This window comes from Oryx dammah, unplaced genomic scaffold, assembly GCF_014754425.2.
Source record: "Oryx dammah isolate SB20612 unplaced genomic scaffold, SCBI_Odam_1.1 HiC_scaffold_9, whole genome shotgun sequence".
Taxonomy (NCBI): Eukaryota; Metazoa; Chordata; class Mammalia; order Artiodactyla; family Bovidae; genus Oryx; species Oryx dammah.
In genome coordinates this window covers 34356405-34372053 of record NW_024070193.1, presented here as the reverse complement: position 1 = coordinate 34372053, position 15649 = coordinate 34356405, and the positions used below count along the sequence as shown (strand labels likewise).

Genomic DNA, 15649 nt, shown 5'->3' with positions numbered 1-15649 from the left:
GATTCTTTGTGACCCCATGGACTGTAACCTGCCAGGCTCCTCGGTCCATGGGATTCTCCAGGCAAGAACACTGGAGTGGGTTGCCATTTCCTCCTCCAGGGGATCTTCCCGACCCTGGGATCAAATCCAGGTCTCCTGCATTCCAGGCAGATTCTTTACCATTTGAGCTACCTGGGATGTCCTAAACAGGTAAGTAGAATTTACTTAGTAAAATTTAAAGTCATTGTAAGAAACAACTTTACCTGAATACTTTCCACCTTTGTTCCTCTTCACAAAGCAAACAGTTAACAATATTAGTGTGAGTAGAGCAATTGCACACATCAGTCCAATAAACCAGCCTTGAGTGGAGATGTCATCGTACAGACCAGCATATTCTGTTGTACAAAGAGAAGGCACACTAAGTACTGGAAACAGTCTTTGAAATTAAGCCCCTTTTGGGAACATTAAACATCATTTTTAAACATACAGAATAGCATCACTTTTGTCCTTGGAGTGCCCCTAGAGGGTATGTGATTTGAAGTACAGTTCATCAGGAGAATCCTGATAAATCGTTAATTCATTGTTCAGAAAGGGCCCTCTCAAACTGCATTTGACTTTGAGGATGAAAACCAAAGAGAAACAGTAGAGACAGATCAAGATAAACAAAGTAGCAGCAGCAAGCAAGCAAGCAAAAGCACAAGCTGCCTTGGTTACATGCAGATTGCCAAGGAGATTCTGGGGTTTTGTTTTTAGTTTTTGTTATTAACACATGTTAATTAACCACAGACATTTTTAGGCAACTACTCTGGTAAAAACAATTGAGAGGTAAATCTGGACGTTGGTGAGACATTTTTCATTTTGATACTTTAAAAACGGTATGCCAAAACAAATTGACACTATGGTTTTTACAACTAAGGTACTTCACATTTTCAATATAGGAAGTAGGTAAAAGTAAATAATCTACAGAGCATAGATGTATTGTCTAAGATGGCTCCAAACAGAATCTCATTTCTCACCTCTCCCTCTTGTCTCAATTACATCTTCAAAAATGCTATTGTTATCAACCCAGTTCTTAGTCAAAAGGCGAACTACATGTTCAGCTCCCGGCTCAAATGCCTCTACTGGGTGAATCTTTTGAGTAAGATTTACTCCTTCTGATATCTTCCCGACACTTTTACCTAAGAAATGTACACAGTTAATTCATATGAATTGTAATCACTGAAAAGTAGGACATGAAAAGCAAAAAAGTACTGTTATTTGAGATGAATAAGAGAGCCATTTGTAGCATTTTTTCTTCAGTTCTGAATTATCAGAAGATGAAGAAAATGAACATTTCAAGATTTTCTTTTTTAATGTGCCGAAATGGAATATATGAACTTAATTCATGTCCTTTAAAAATGATACACTTGTTGATAAAGTGATGCTATAAATTTGCGTGGTCATATGAATGGTTTAAAACCAAACACAGACTTCAAAAATTATACAATGTCACTTTGTGCAATTTGGACTTTCACAAACCTTGTAGGAACCAGATTTGGAGATTTTGGCTTGTAATTGAAAGCATATGGCATTAAAATCTTTAATCTACATTACTTCCTTTGCCTTGGTCATTTTCATAAGTATTGATAGAACAGCATAATATACTCATATATTAAATGCTTGAAATTTCTAGAAACTTAGGCTACATAAAAGTGCAGGTTTATAGGTACTTTGAAATGTATTGAAATATTGGAAGTGTTTGAGAACTTTACACTTCAAAATAAATGTATGTTAATATATTAATTGTAGAATATCAGAGCAGATAAAAATATGACAAGTATAATTAAAATATACATTTAATTTCTGACCTTATAACAAAATATCTAAAATAATTTTGCTGTTGATCCATAATATTGCTAAGAATTAACTCAATAAAATGTTTTAACAATGTGTAAAAGCTTTAAATGAGAATGTGTCACATGTTAAAATTTAGGTATAACTTTTCAACACAGAGTAAAAATTGATTATATAGTTACTGATAACACAAAGACATCATTAAAAATGGCACCGTGAGAAAAATAAGACCAGTTGTATTAGTTGAAGAAAACCTTCAAGACTGAACATATTGAAACAACACAATTAATTTTGCCTTTAAAAAACATAAATTTAGTGTTCCATTAAATAGCACAAGCTTTTGGAAAATAGAGCAAAGCAAGTATTTTATTGCAACCAGTAATAACACAAAAAAGAATATTTCTGATTAACTCGATTTTTCCCCCTTTTAGATTATGGAATGCAAGCCACCTGAAAATCAGTGACAACCAGAAAATGATGGGGGGAAAAAATGCTTGTGTATCAAATCCCATTCTCTGATTTAATCCCAGATGTCCTTAAAATGCACCATCCAGGCAGAGCAAAGAAAAAAAGATACACAGAAACAGATTCCAATTTGCACAAAAGTTAACATTTTTAGAGTATTTAGTAATAGCAAGATGGATATTCTCAATAGAAATATATATTTTTTTCATTTTTCCCCAAAGATCATGCTGAAAACTATGGAAAAGACTAGTTGTTTTTTTCTGTAAATATGGCAATATAGGCCTATAGAAGAAAATTCAGTGTCAACAGGGGAAGGGGACAGTAGCTGACATTGCAGAATCCTGAAAAAGAGCACAAACATACTAGTAAGAAACACTTTCAAATCATGACACATGAGAGTGAAGAAATATGCTATAAGACGCTCAAGCACATTAGATATATTTTGAATTTGCAGAAGAGAGTAGCATCCTTTGTATACCACATAAACAGCATTTTCCACCCTCTGAAAACAACTTGTCAATGCAACCAAGCCCAAATTTGCCAATGTTTCCATATATACGAGAATGCATGACTATTATAAGACAATTTTGTGATTTTTTTTTTCTTACATGCTGCCACGAATGGGACTAGCATTTCTGATATATATTATAGTGTTGGTCCTTAAATAAAAGCAACCCTCCCCCGGCCTTAAACTCTGTTTTAGAAAATACTACAGTTGCATATTTAGATTACCACTATTCTGACTTATTTTCTTGGTGTCAGACACTTGTTAACCATCCATTTGAACTCTAGAGGAATAAGAACCTTTTAGTTACTGAGTGTTTTCAGTCACCATTAAAAGTAGGTAAGTTCTTCAATTCACTTGGTATCCAATTCATCCTTGGGAACAATTTGAGTTTTTGAGAGAAACTATTTTGGATATATATACGTATGTGTATATACACATGTATATATACACATTCCCCCATAAAAGAAAGTTTTGAGTATACAGGAACTCTTAGGAAAACATAAGCTCTTCAGTATTTGCATTGAATAGGAACAAAATGAGAGGAAGAAACAAACTGACCGCAGTCACAGTATAACCACTTACACATTCATTTCATAATGAGTCATGAATTTAAATACATTGCAATACATATCTTATATAAATGATAGTTCAAGTTTCTTCATTACTATTTTCTCTTTTTTCCATGGATTCTACCTTTCATTTAATCTGAAATTTGGGAAAGCATCCACAATAGTGGATGCATAGTACCAGATACATAAATGACTTGTTTATATTTCCCTTCCTGCTCTCTCCCATTTCCTTTTGCCGGCCTCCAGTACCCCTCTAGGTCTCATCAACTTGAATTCAATGCAAGGCCCTCTTTTTTAAGCTTAAAAGTGTGCTTATCCTTTCCCCCAATCCACTTCCCTTTCTTGTTTTACCTTATTTTATCTCCTAATGCCCTGTTGATAACATAGAAAGCTTAGTAAAAATACTTCTAAAATCATAATTGGAGAAATAATTTTTGAAGGGAAATGGCCCAAGTTGGAAAAAAAATAGAAAAGTAAAATTGAATTAGGCGAACTATACAAATGAAATGATACAGTTATGAGCCATTTTCAAGCTAATTACTTGGCATCATCCAGTAGACAGTAAAATAAAATTGGTATATGAATCACTGTATAGATGAGTCATGACATGAGGGTGAAATGTGTTAGATCAGTGTTGCAAAATGTCTACCAGTGCAAGAGGCAAACATTTTTCAGGGAGAAAACATTTCCAAAAGAAAAATACCCGCTCTACTAACCTTATGACTAACTTTGTGACCTTATAGCCCCCTATTTTAATTAAAATTATAGTTCCTGACCTTATATACACTGAGACTACAGTTTGATTACTGTTGTGCAGAAATCCATAAATTGAGTCAATGTGAACTTTAGAAACAAGAAAAATAAGTTCTGTACATCAGTGGAAAACAGAAGGTCAGACAGATTGAGAGCACAATCATTTCTGATTTATAGTGACTACCATGGTGCCTTCCTTTCAGAGCAGTTTAAAACGGAACATGCATAAACCTCTGGTACTTACTCCCTTCTCCTAATGTAGCACTCTCCTCAGTGATTGGTTTTCCACAGCCCTTTGAAGTGCAAGCCCTCAAGTAGAATTTGTACTTGGTAGTTGCATTGAGGTTCAAGAGACGCCAGCTGGGCTTTGATGGAGTTGTAATGTTGATATCATTTAGCTCTCCAATTTCATCAGTGTCATTTACTGAAGAAAGAAACATGAACATCAACACCTCGGATTTTGTAGTCTTAACCATTCAAGTTATGCTATGCCTAATTTCTGCTTCTATTTATGCTTGTGGCCTGCCATCTTAATTATTCATAGTTATCAACTCAATTCTATGAGGTAGATACAATTATTATGACATATTATCCATGGGTAATTTAAGATCTGGCAAGAATAAACACACTGCCTAGATCTAGAGCCACTAACTGGCAAACTAGGATTTGAATTTAAACCACAGCCTTTTAACTCCAGAGCCCATGCTCTTAATCACTATGCTACACTGGACAACCACCCAGCTTTACCATACCTATTAACAATGATGAGCTTCCCCCCACTGATATATTTTCATTGTATCCTTGACTTGTGTGTGTGTGCGTGTGTCTATGTATTAGTCACTTAGTCATGTCCGACTGTTTGAGACCCCGTGGAGTTTTGGCCGCGACTCCTCTGTCCATGGGATGTCCCAGGCAAGAACCCATGGAGTGGGTTGCCATTTCTGTCTTCAGAGGATCTTCCTGACCCAGCGATCAAACCTGGATTTCTTGCATTGCAGGCAGATTCGCTACCATCTGAGCTAAGTACTTTTTAATCTTTTATTGTAAAAATTTGAACAGTGATTTACCAGAGTCTTCTATAGTTTCTGGTTTAATATGTAGCACTGAACAAGTATTCAGATATAAAGACTCAAGAAACTAATCACTTAATGTATTTTAAAATGTCTACTGTATACTTAGCCCTATGTAAAGTGCTGTATGGAAAAATATGATTTAGATAGTGCCTTTCAAAGAACCTGCAGCATAGCAAGATCTTGATATTTGTGCAAAAGCACAAAGTGCTATCAGACTACCAAAAGAATAATCCTAGGTGAAATGGTATGTTCAAGATTGTGCAACCATTAGTGGTAAGAGAAGGGCTAGAATAAACACTTGGTCCAAGAGAAAATAAAAATATATTTACTCTTTAACTTAAAAATGCCTTCATTGTAGATATAATGCAGTGTGATAAATGTAAATGAAAAATTACTAATCCAAACATAGGAAAGAAGTAAAATAATCACTCTTGGTAGATTACTTGAGAGCACTCCTGTAAATACCACCAAGTCAATTGAAAAACTACCACAATCAATGTAAGAATTCAGCAAAGTACATAGAAAGCTCTCATATACACACTCAACAACTATTTAGAACATATAGCCACAGAAATAGATAAGCCATCTAAGAATATTTCAATCACTTAATAGATAGCTAAATAAGTATAGATATAAGACTAGAGATCTCTTCAAGAAAATTAGAGATACCAAGGGAACATTTCATGCCAAGGTGGGCACAATAAAGGACAGAAATGGTATGGATCTAACAGAAGCAGAAGATATTAAGAAGAGGTGGCAAGAAAACACAGAAGAACTGTTCAAAAAAAAGATCTTAACAACCCAGATAATCACAATGGTGTGCTCACTCACCTAGAGCCAGACATCCTGGAATGGCAAGTCAGGTGGGCCTTAGGAAGCATCACCATGAACAAAGCTAGTGGAGGTGATGGAATTCCAGTTGAGCTATTTCAAATCCTAAAAGATGATGCTGTGAAAGTGATGAACTCAATATGCCAGCAAATACAGGACTGGAAAAGGTCAGTTTTCATTCCAATCCAAATGAATACCAAAGAATGCTCAAACTACCACACAATTGCACTCATCTCATATGCTAGTAAGATAATGCTCAAAATTCTCCAACCCAGGCTTCAACAGTATGTGAACCGTGAACTTCCAGGTGTTCAAGCTGGGTTTAGAACAGGCAGACGACCCAGAGATCAAATTGCCAACATCCAGTGGATCATTGAAAAAGCAAGAGAGTTCCAGAAAAATATCTACTTCTGCTTTACTGACTATGCCAAAGCCTTTGACTTTATGGACCACAACAAACTGTGGAAAATTCTGAAAAGATGGAAATACCAGACCACCTGACCTGCCTCTTGAGAAATCTGTATGCAGGTCAGGAAGCAATAGTTAGAACTGGACATAGAACAACAAACTAATTCCAAATCAGGAAAGGAGGAGGTCAAGGCTGTAAATTGTTACCCTGCTTATTTAACTTATTTGCAGAGTACATCATGAGAAACTCTGGGCTGGATGAAGCACAAACTGGAATCAAGATTGCCAGGAGAAATATCAAGAACCTCAGATATGCAGATGACACCACCCTTATAGCAGAGGGTGAAAAACTAAAGAGCCTCTTGATGAAAATAAGAGAGGAGAGGGAAATGTTGGCTTAAAGCTCAACATTCAGAAAACTAAGATCATGGCATCTGGTCCCATCACTTCATGGGAAATAGATGGGGAAACAGTGAAAATAGCGACAGACTATTTTCTTGGCTCCAAAATCACTGCAGATGGTGACTGCAGCCATGAAATTAAAAGATACCTGCTCCTTGGAAAAAAAGCTATGACCAACCTAGACAGCACATTAAAAAGCAGAGACATTACTTTGCCATCAAAGGTCTGTCTAGTCAAAGCTATGGTTTTGCCAGTAGTCACGTATTGATGTGAGATTTGGACTACAAAGAAAGATGAGTACCAAAGAATTGATGCTTTTGAACTCTGGTGTTGGAGAAGACTCCTAAGATTCCCTTGGACTGCAAGAAGATCCAACCAGTCCATCCTAAAAGAAATCAGTCCTGAATATTCACTGGAAGGACTGATGCTGAAGCTGAAACTCCAATACTTTGGCCACCTGATCCGAAGGACTGACTCACTGGAAAAACCCAGATGCTGGGAAAGATTGAAGGCGGGAGGAGAAGGGGACGACAGAGGATGAGATGGTTGGATGGCATCACCGACTCAATGGACATGGGTTTGAGTAAACTCTGGGAGTTGGTGATGGACAGAGAGGCCTGGTGTGCTGCAGTACATCAGGTCGCAAAGAGCTGGACTAGACTGAGCGACTGAACTGAACTGAACTGAAATAAATATAAAGTCGTTATCTTACTGAAAGTCCACATATCAAGTAGTATCGTAACCACTGCGATTTTAATATTTCAGCTTTTTCTCTATATATTCTAAGCACTTGTTTTTAAAATAAGTTTAGATATTATATACAGATCAACATGAAGGTAGGATTTATTTAATATTCAGTTTTTCTATAATTACAATAAAGATAAGATCTATCTTTACCAAATAAAGTTGACATTGAAAAGTTCTCAAGTATCTCTTCAGTGCTTCCTACATGTTTGAAATCCAGTTTATGGAATTAAGAGTCTTAAAGTCTTCCCTGCTGGTAAAGAATGTGCCTGCAATATGGGAGACCGGGGTTTGACCCCTGGGTTGGAAGATCCCATGGTGAAGGAAATAGCTACTCACTCCAGTATTCTGACCTGGAGAATTCCATGGACTATTCCAAGGGGTTGCAAAGAATCAGACATCACTGAGCAACTTTCACTTTCAAGAGCTCAGCATCTAGAATGACTGAGCTGGGTTTCAGTGTTTTCGTAACACTTGTTTTACTGCATGACTCTTTGTAAGTGAACTCTGTATACCTGTCATCCATAAAGTAGTGGTACATACCTCATAGACTTCCTGTTTTCATGAAAAATGAAGGGAGAGTACTCAATTTTTACTGATCCTGCTAACTAGCCAATACTCAAAAATGATAAACTGCTGCCTCTATTAGGGTTATGCCTGTACCTGTTTAATCATAGGTACTCAAAGCAGAACAGAAGCTAAAGCTGATACCTGCTGGGAGCCAGTGTGAGGAATCCCACCCGTGACAAGGTCATGAGGGAAGAAGCTGACATACACAAGGCTGTGATCAGACTTGAGGAGTTCCCCCTGGCATTTCCTGAGCATCCACCCGCCAAAATAAAAATCTGCCGGTTTTTGTCCTCTGCTTTTCCACTTTTCTGATATTCTCTAGAAAAAAGTCAACTCAGGGCTTTAGTCTTCTGCATTTGAAAGGGATGTTTCAGTTAACCCCCCCTGATTGCTCTCTAGCTTGCCTAACAGGTTCCCTGGACCTCTTACAGCTTGTGAATTGCTTGCAGCCCCCAACCCGGAGAGGCACAAAGCTTAAAAGCATCTTAAAGATACAGAGCCTTTTCTAAAGAGTTAAAAATTATATTGATGACGGGATTTCACTGTTGACTCAATGATTGCTGCCAGGCCTCCATATTCTTTATCTTTTAGGCACCTGGGAGGATGTTAATCAATGTAAATGGGATATGGTAAAAGATATATAGTAGTTTTGATGTTAGCAACACTAGACTTTTGAGTTAATTACTTCTCTCTGCACTCCTCTTGTGTCCTTGCTATGTAAGAATGTAACTTTATTTAGTGCTTTCCGAGAAGCAGATTTTGGGAAGATCAACACAAATAAGTCTTCTGGTTGACAAACCCTTATCAGAAAAAAGGCTGTAAAATGTTAATTGGCCCTTTTTGGCCAGAAGATGATGTAAATCACCTAAGACTTGTGTATACAATTAGGTATGCAGAGAGAAAAGCCTGGTTTTGAGTCTGGACTGCTAACACTGCATAATTTTGTACTACCCATTGATGTCTATGTACAATCAAAAAAAGGTATAAAAGGCCTTTCTAGACAATAGGGGCCGAGCCAGTCGTTGGACTGGTTTCCCCCGTGTCTCCCTCTCTTTTTCTCCCTCTCCCTCCTTTTTCTCTTTACTTTAATTTCAGGCTGAATTCCCATCTGGGGCACGGAGGCTCACCAAGTCTACTTACTTGCCCTGGCTGTTAAGACCCGCGCAAAAGGGAGCCTAAGGTGAGGCACCCTTAGATATTCAAGCAAGCGCTGGTGGCCCAACGTAGATGGTGCAAATTCCTTGTCTGGAATTTTATTGGTCTTCCGCATAATCCAAGTTATTCAGCCCTCTTTCTCCACTTAATTTTCCTACTACACTATTTCTTCCTAATCTAATCTTATATCAATAAACAAATAAGTTTTCCTCGCCAACGCCATCCACGCTTTGAATTCCCGGGATCCACCGGGGCTGGACCCTGGCAGATACCTGACCTGAACTGCTGCAGGCCTTGAAGGGATTGATGGCAGTTCAGGGTTATGACCCAGTTGACCTATGCAAGCAGTGTAGACTGGGCTTCCATAGACTTGATGGTTCTGCTCTTTAGGAATTCATGCCTTCTAAGTTTAACATTTTCCTATAAGCTCAGTCCCCTAATCTCCATGTTGAGCTGATACTTAGATTTGAAGACTGTAACAGATGGGTGGTGCTATGATTAAAATAATCTAATCTAAACAACATGCTTTTATCTAAACATGTTGTTTTTAACTTAATGGCACAACAGCATATGGGGAGAGCCTGTGTGGTGGTCCAAAGACAACTCTAGTTCTCTCAGTGTGACATGACTGTAGCAGTGGGCTACAGAAGCAGGATTCTACGAATACAAATATACAGAGTTGAGACTGGAAACATGCCTCAGAGACAGAAGAGGCAGGGTAGGCTGGAAGTCAGTGTGCTCTGAATCTCCACTACATCGCTTCTTTTTCTGTTTAAGTAAATTAAATTTTAAAATTGTAAACTATAAATAGAAACAAGCTATTCACCCATTTCTCCTACCCCTCCCCAACTTCCAAGTCTGGGGCTACCACTACATCACCACTAATCTATTCTCTATCCACTACATCATTTACTAATTTTTTTCTTTGCATATTTCCTAATTCTCAAGGTATCTTTTATATATATATATAAGAGTGTGTGCGTGCTCAATCATGTCTGACACTTTGTGATCCTGTGGACTAAAGCCCGCCATGCTCCTCTGTCCATAGGATTCTCCAGGCAACAGTACTAGAGAAGGTTGCCATTTCCTGCTCCAGGATATCTACCGAACCCAGGGATCAAACTTGTGTCTCCTACATCTCCTGCGTTATCACTGATCCACCTGGGAATACCTATATACATATTAAAATGCATATTTTCTGGTATCTATTAACACTGCTTTTCTCCCCTCAAAACAAGAATTGGCAAACCTTTCTGTTAAGGACTAGACTGTAAATATTTTAGCCTTCATGGGCTATGTGATCCCTGTTGCAACTACTCAGCTCTGCCACTGTAGTAAGAAAGCTGCTATAGACAAATATAAGTTACTGGACATGGCCATGTTGCAATTACCTTGTAAGAACAGGCAACAGGCTCAATTTGATCTCTAAGCCAGTTTACAAAGCCCTGTGCTATAAGTAAGTATGCCAGCCTACCAACCATGAATTAGATTCTCAGCATGGAAAACCAAATACTCAACCAAAAAAAAAATGAAACATTAATAGGTGAATCTAATTCAAATATGTACTCACTTATCTGGTACTGCAATAGATAGCCAGTTAAGTTTCCATTCAATTTCTTGGGTAGCCCCCAGGACAAAGTGGCAGTGTCTTTATCAACTTTGATGACTTTGAGAAAAGTTGGTTGTTCAGGGACTGGAAAACACAAAACCAACAATAGATACTCCAGTAAATTTCTTTAAAAAATTATATTTTCTTTTTATTAAATTGAGGCGCCAACTCATATGACATATGTACAACCTAACTACTAATAAGGGAGGAAATGTTTTGACCATTGGGATATTTGTTAAATTGTTATTTATAAACTAGATATTAAACTGTCTCACCTCCTTCTGGTGTTTGAAATATAAAAGGCTCACTCTCTGGACCAGCTCCTTTGGAATTATAGGCTAAGACTGTTAAGTGAAATTCACTAAAGGCATCCAGAGAAGGAACCATTCCGTAATTTCTTTGTCCTGAAAATCTCAGAATGTTTACTTCTTTGGGATGTGTCCTTCCATCCAACAGGCTTTTTGTCTTCCACCAGTTTACCTGCAATGAGAATAGGAACCCTTAACATATCACCAACTCAATGGACATGAATGTGAAGGACAGAGAAGCCTGGCGTGCTGTAGTCCATGGGGTAGCAAAGAGTTGGACACAACTTAGGGACTGAACAACAGCGTATCACCAATGATAGAAGATTTCTCTTATGAAATCAGTCGTACTTACAGGAAATATATTAATTTAACAATGAGAAGAAGGAAAGCTATGATAAGAACCTGATATCCTTTCAGATGTCCGTGTACTCTTTCCTTCGGAATTGTTGACCAGGTAACTTTAACTAATGTGCTGTTTATAACATCCACCCCTTGGATCACTGGAGCTGTATCAGGATCTGTTGGGCACATAAGAAGGATTAGCTTTCAAATAATCCAAACACAATTATTAGGATCCCTTTCTAAAGGTGATCCTTCACTTCTTTCTTTTAAATCTGAGGAAAGCACTTTTCTCAAGTCAGTTTCAAATGGAATGAAGAGGGTTTCTCATTACAGAAGAGTTTCAGGGCCCCAATATTAATGTGTTTCTAGAGAAAAAGAGGGCCTGTACCACACTGAGAAAAGCCCCTGTCCAGATGGATATGGTATGAGCAAGGTAACTGAAAACAGTGGACAATGAAATCCTCTGTGGGTATCTTGCCTTGGAAACGTGAACTAGATTAATATTATAACTCAAATGACTTGGGAGTTTGATGAATAACATTAATTGAGCATATTCTGTATGTCAGACACTGTTCTGAGAGCCTATCCTGGATTGGCTCACATAATCCTAAGAACGGTCCCATAAAATGATATTATTATTATTATCCCCATTCTACAGGGGAGCTAACTACAGAGAAGTAAACCAAACCCACTGCAGCCAAGACTAATGTGTTAGTTCCCAGTGAGGAGATCTGAGTAGTGAAAACAGAGAGAGAGTGAGAGTGAAGTCGCTCAGTCGTGTCCGACTCTTTGCAACCCCATGGGCTGTAGAAGCCTACTATGCTCCTCTGTCCATAGGATTCTCCAGGCAAGAGTACTGGAGTGGGTTGCCATTTCCTTCTCCAGAGGATCTTCCTGACCCAGGGATTGAACCCGGGTCTCCGGCATTGTAGGCAGATGCTTTACCGTCTGAGCCACAAGGGAAGACCTAGTGAGAACACAGGTAGTAGGTAAAGGAGGAGCGAGTCGTTTCACATTCCTGCCCTTCTTTTCTTGGAACAAAATATTACTTTGGATACTGTAAGAACAATGAGAATAATGCCTACTATCTAGTTATTTCGGAGAAGGCAATGGCACCCCACTCCAATCTTGCCTGGAAAATCCCATGGACGGAGGAGCCTGGTGGGCTGCAGTCCATGGGGTCGCTAGGAGTCGGACACGACTGAGCAACTTCACTTTCACTCTTCAATTTCATGCATTGGAGAAGGAAATGGCAACCCACTCCAGTGTTCTTGCCTGGAGAATCCCAGGGACGGGGGAACTTGGTGGGCTGCCGTCTCTGGGGTCGCACAGAGTCAGACACGACTGAAGCGACTTAGCAGCAGCAGCATCTAGTTATTTGCAATGCAGTGTCTTTCCTTTTTCCAAAAATTTGCAGCAGTTCTTATAAATATCTAATAATAAAATCATGTCATTAGTACCTCAAAATTCTGCGTGTGAGTGCTTCTATATGGAAATCTGGGTCTGCACCTCACCTTCCTTAGAAAGGCTCCAGCCCTGAGGCCAGGGTGTGGCAGCAGGCAGCTGGTAGGAGGTCCTTGACAAGTAAGGGCACATATGATTGGACACCTTCTAAGAGTCATGCTGCTGAACTGTGTGCACTGATGGCTCCAGGTCTTTGATGTTCATTATGAAAGTAGTTTTTTTTTGGGGAAACTGAATAAAATTAAACCTTTCAATGTTCTTCCTCACCATCCCTCTGACAACTCTCCCACAGTCAGCTCTAAAGTAGAAACCATGTGTTCAATTTCTTTTTATCTCCCACTCTAAGTAGAGCCTCTTTGCATGCAGTACTTGCTTAAAAACGCTCCTTGGCAGGGGTGCAATCTACTTGAGAGAAGCTAGTCTAGAAGTGGTGGCTGTCTGGTACATCACTTACAGTCTTCTCCAGAATAGAGAATCACTGACTGTGGCTCAGGGCCAGAGCCCAAGTGATTGATGGCTTGGACCTGGACATCGTACGGCGCATAGACAGCAGGTGTCATCACCCGCAGGGTGTGGTTGGTGACTGTCTCTTCCTCCCACTCCACCGGGGCTCCCTGTGGCTTCCAGGTCACTCTGTACTCCAGTCCGGGTCCATTCTGCTCCATGGCTTTCAAAGGCTAAAACAGAAGGTTGGCGTGATCACAGATATGCTGAGTCAGGGGACAGAGAAGCCACCCTAAGTGGTACAAGAAATGTGGCAAAAAAGGGATCATTTTTGGTGAGATCTTTAATCCCCCTCTTTGGTTTGGAAATGCTTGTGAAAAGTTTTGTCATTCTGTTCATTTAAGCTTGAGAGTTGCTCCTTCCCTTCCCCAAGTAGAAAGAATCCCACAGTTTTGATGTCTGGATTATGCCCTTGTGGTTAATTCTAACTGTTCATATATGAAAGAACTTACTAAGAATTTCCACAGAAAGTTTTAGCTTTTCTTCACACTTTCTTCTATATTCTAATTTTTTCATTCCTAAAGAACTGCAGAAATGAAAAGGACATGGCTATGAATTCCCTTAGTGTTAGTTGCTGTTTGCAACCCCAGGGACTGTAGCCTGCCAGGCTCCTCTGTCCATGGAGTTCTCCAGGCAAGAATACTGGAGTGGGCTGCCATTTCCTACTCCAGGATCCCTAAATATAAATGGGATTTTTTTCATGGCTTTTCAGTCAAAACTCTTTCCATCTGACTCCATCCATTATCCCCCATCTTCCTTCCAAGAGAAGAGAGAGAGCAAGTAAATATTTTTGGATAATATGTATTTGTGTGCACCAGTACCCGGAAGATGTAGCTCCTCTTTGTAATACAATAGTTCCCAGCTTCTTGCCCATTCTGTTTCTTTTACGAGAAAGCGCTCCCCATCCTCCAGTTTATTTTGCTGTATAGACATATTTACTGGAGGAATTTCTCAAATAGGAGATTGGTTATTTCCACTCTAGCTTTTAATTAAGTAATACTTTAATTAAAAAACATTAATGTGATTTAAACCATCTGTTTAATATCATGAAAATGGGAATATGCATTTAAATGAATCAACTATATACAACACATAAAAATTTGATTTTAGCCATAGATTTATAAGAGTCACTTATATAACTAATAATTTTGTCTGTATATGCAAGTGATTCAATAACCATATGTAATGTTTTTATAGAATTTGCAATACTTCTTGACTCAGATTAATTTATAAGTACTTAATAGAGGGATTGGATGGAATGAAGTTAAAAGAACAGTAGTATATCAGCACAATAATTTCAAGTCTGGTGCTTATTCTAGGGTTAATAGTTAAATTCTCTAAAAGGAAAAAATATGAAATCAAAAGCTTTCTGAGATTTTCACAGTCACTGTTTATATTTTGCTTTCAAACTTTTGCTCCAAGATATTTCCTACTCCCATATAGATAAACTTACCAGAGGCTGTCACACTGCCCAGATAAGTCAGGCCACAAGCTTTTAGTTCCAGTTCTACAATCTGGAATTACAATTACCTTCAGTCCCAACTGACAATAAATATGTACAGATACTATTATTCAGTTTATGCATGTTTTGCTTCAAGTTGCATTTGATAAAGCTCTCTGAAAAATTTTAAACTGTGCCACCCTGGTAACACTGTTAAGAAAAAATCTCACCTAAATTGCCAGCCTCCTTGGTGCCTAGACTCCCAAAGAAACTGCAGGAATACTTCATATTTGGCTTTCAGACAGTGGACAACAAATTCACAAATAGATCCCAAACAAAGATAAGAAACCATAGTAACCAGGGATGTGGGGTGGGGAGTGGGGGAAGATCACCAGCATTCCTTCCCCTCCTGAAGCTGCTCATAAGAAAGGCATCTCTATAAGAGGTTCTTAATTTGATGTCTAGGCATCTCTAGATGGGGTCTGTGGATGCCCTTCAAAGGATCTGAAAACCCATGGAACTGCTAGTAAAACTTTCTATGTATAATTTTGTAGAACAAAACTGTACATCTGTTGTATTTCCAAAAAGATCTATGAACAAAGCAAGGTTATACTGACTAGAAACTGGATAGATTTTTTTGTACTGCCTAAGTTCATTTTAAGGCGGGTGGTTTTCTGATTACAATTGTAGT

The 15649-nt window shown here is 38.5% G+C and overlaps 1 protein-coding gene and 1 long non-coding RNA gene across 4 annotated transcripts in view; one reads left to right on the top strand and one right to left on the bottom strand.

Moving 5' to 3' along the window:
* CHL1 (cell adhesion molecule L1 like) overlaps window positions 1-15649 on the bottom strand; it is a 98463-nt gene that overhangs the window by 9672 nt on the left and 73142 nt on the right. For 2 of the 3 annotated variants that reach the window (XM_040246386.1, XM_040246387.1), the window contains 7 exons: window positions 13468-13690; window positions 11610-11725; window positions 11175-11379; window positions 10861-10983; window positions 4352-4531; window positions 996-1157; window positions 243-374 (listed from right to left, as the gene is read on the bottom strand). In XM_040246386.1, the coding sequence (XP_040102320.1) occupies window positions 243-374; window positions 996-1157; window positions 4352-4531; window positions 10861-10983; window positions 11175-11379; window positions 11610-11725; window positions 13468-13690 (1141 nt within the window). The remainder of the gene's footprint in view (window positions 1-242; window positions 375-995; window positions 1158-4351; window positions 4532-10860; window positions 10984-11174; window positions 11380-11609; window positions 11726-13467; window positions 13691-15649) is intronic. The other variant, XM_040246388.1, reaches the window with a different exon arrangement.
* The window catches only part of LOC120867932, a 383141-nt gene that overhangs the window by 297880 nt on the left and 69612 nt on the right, over window positions 1-15649 (top strand). The window lies entirely within an intron of this gene.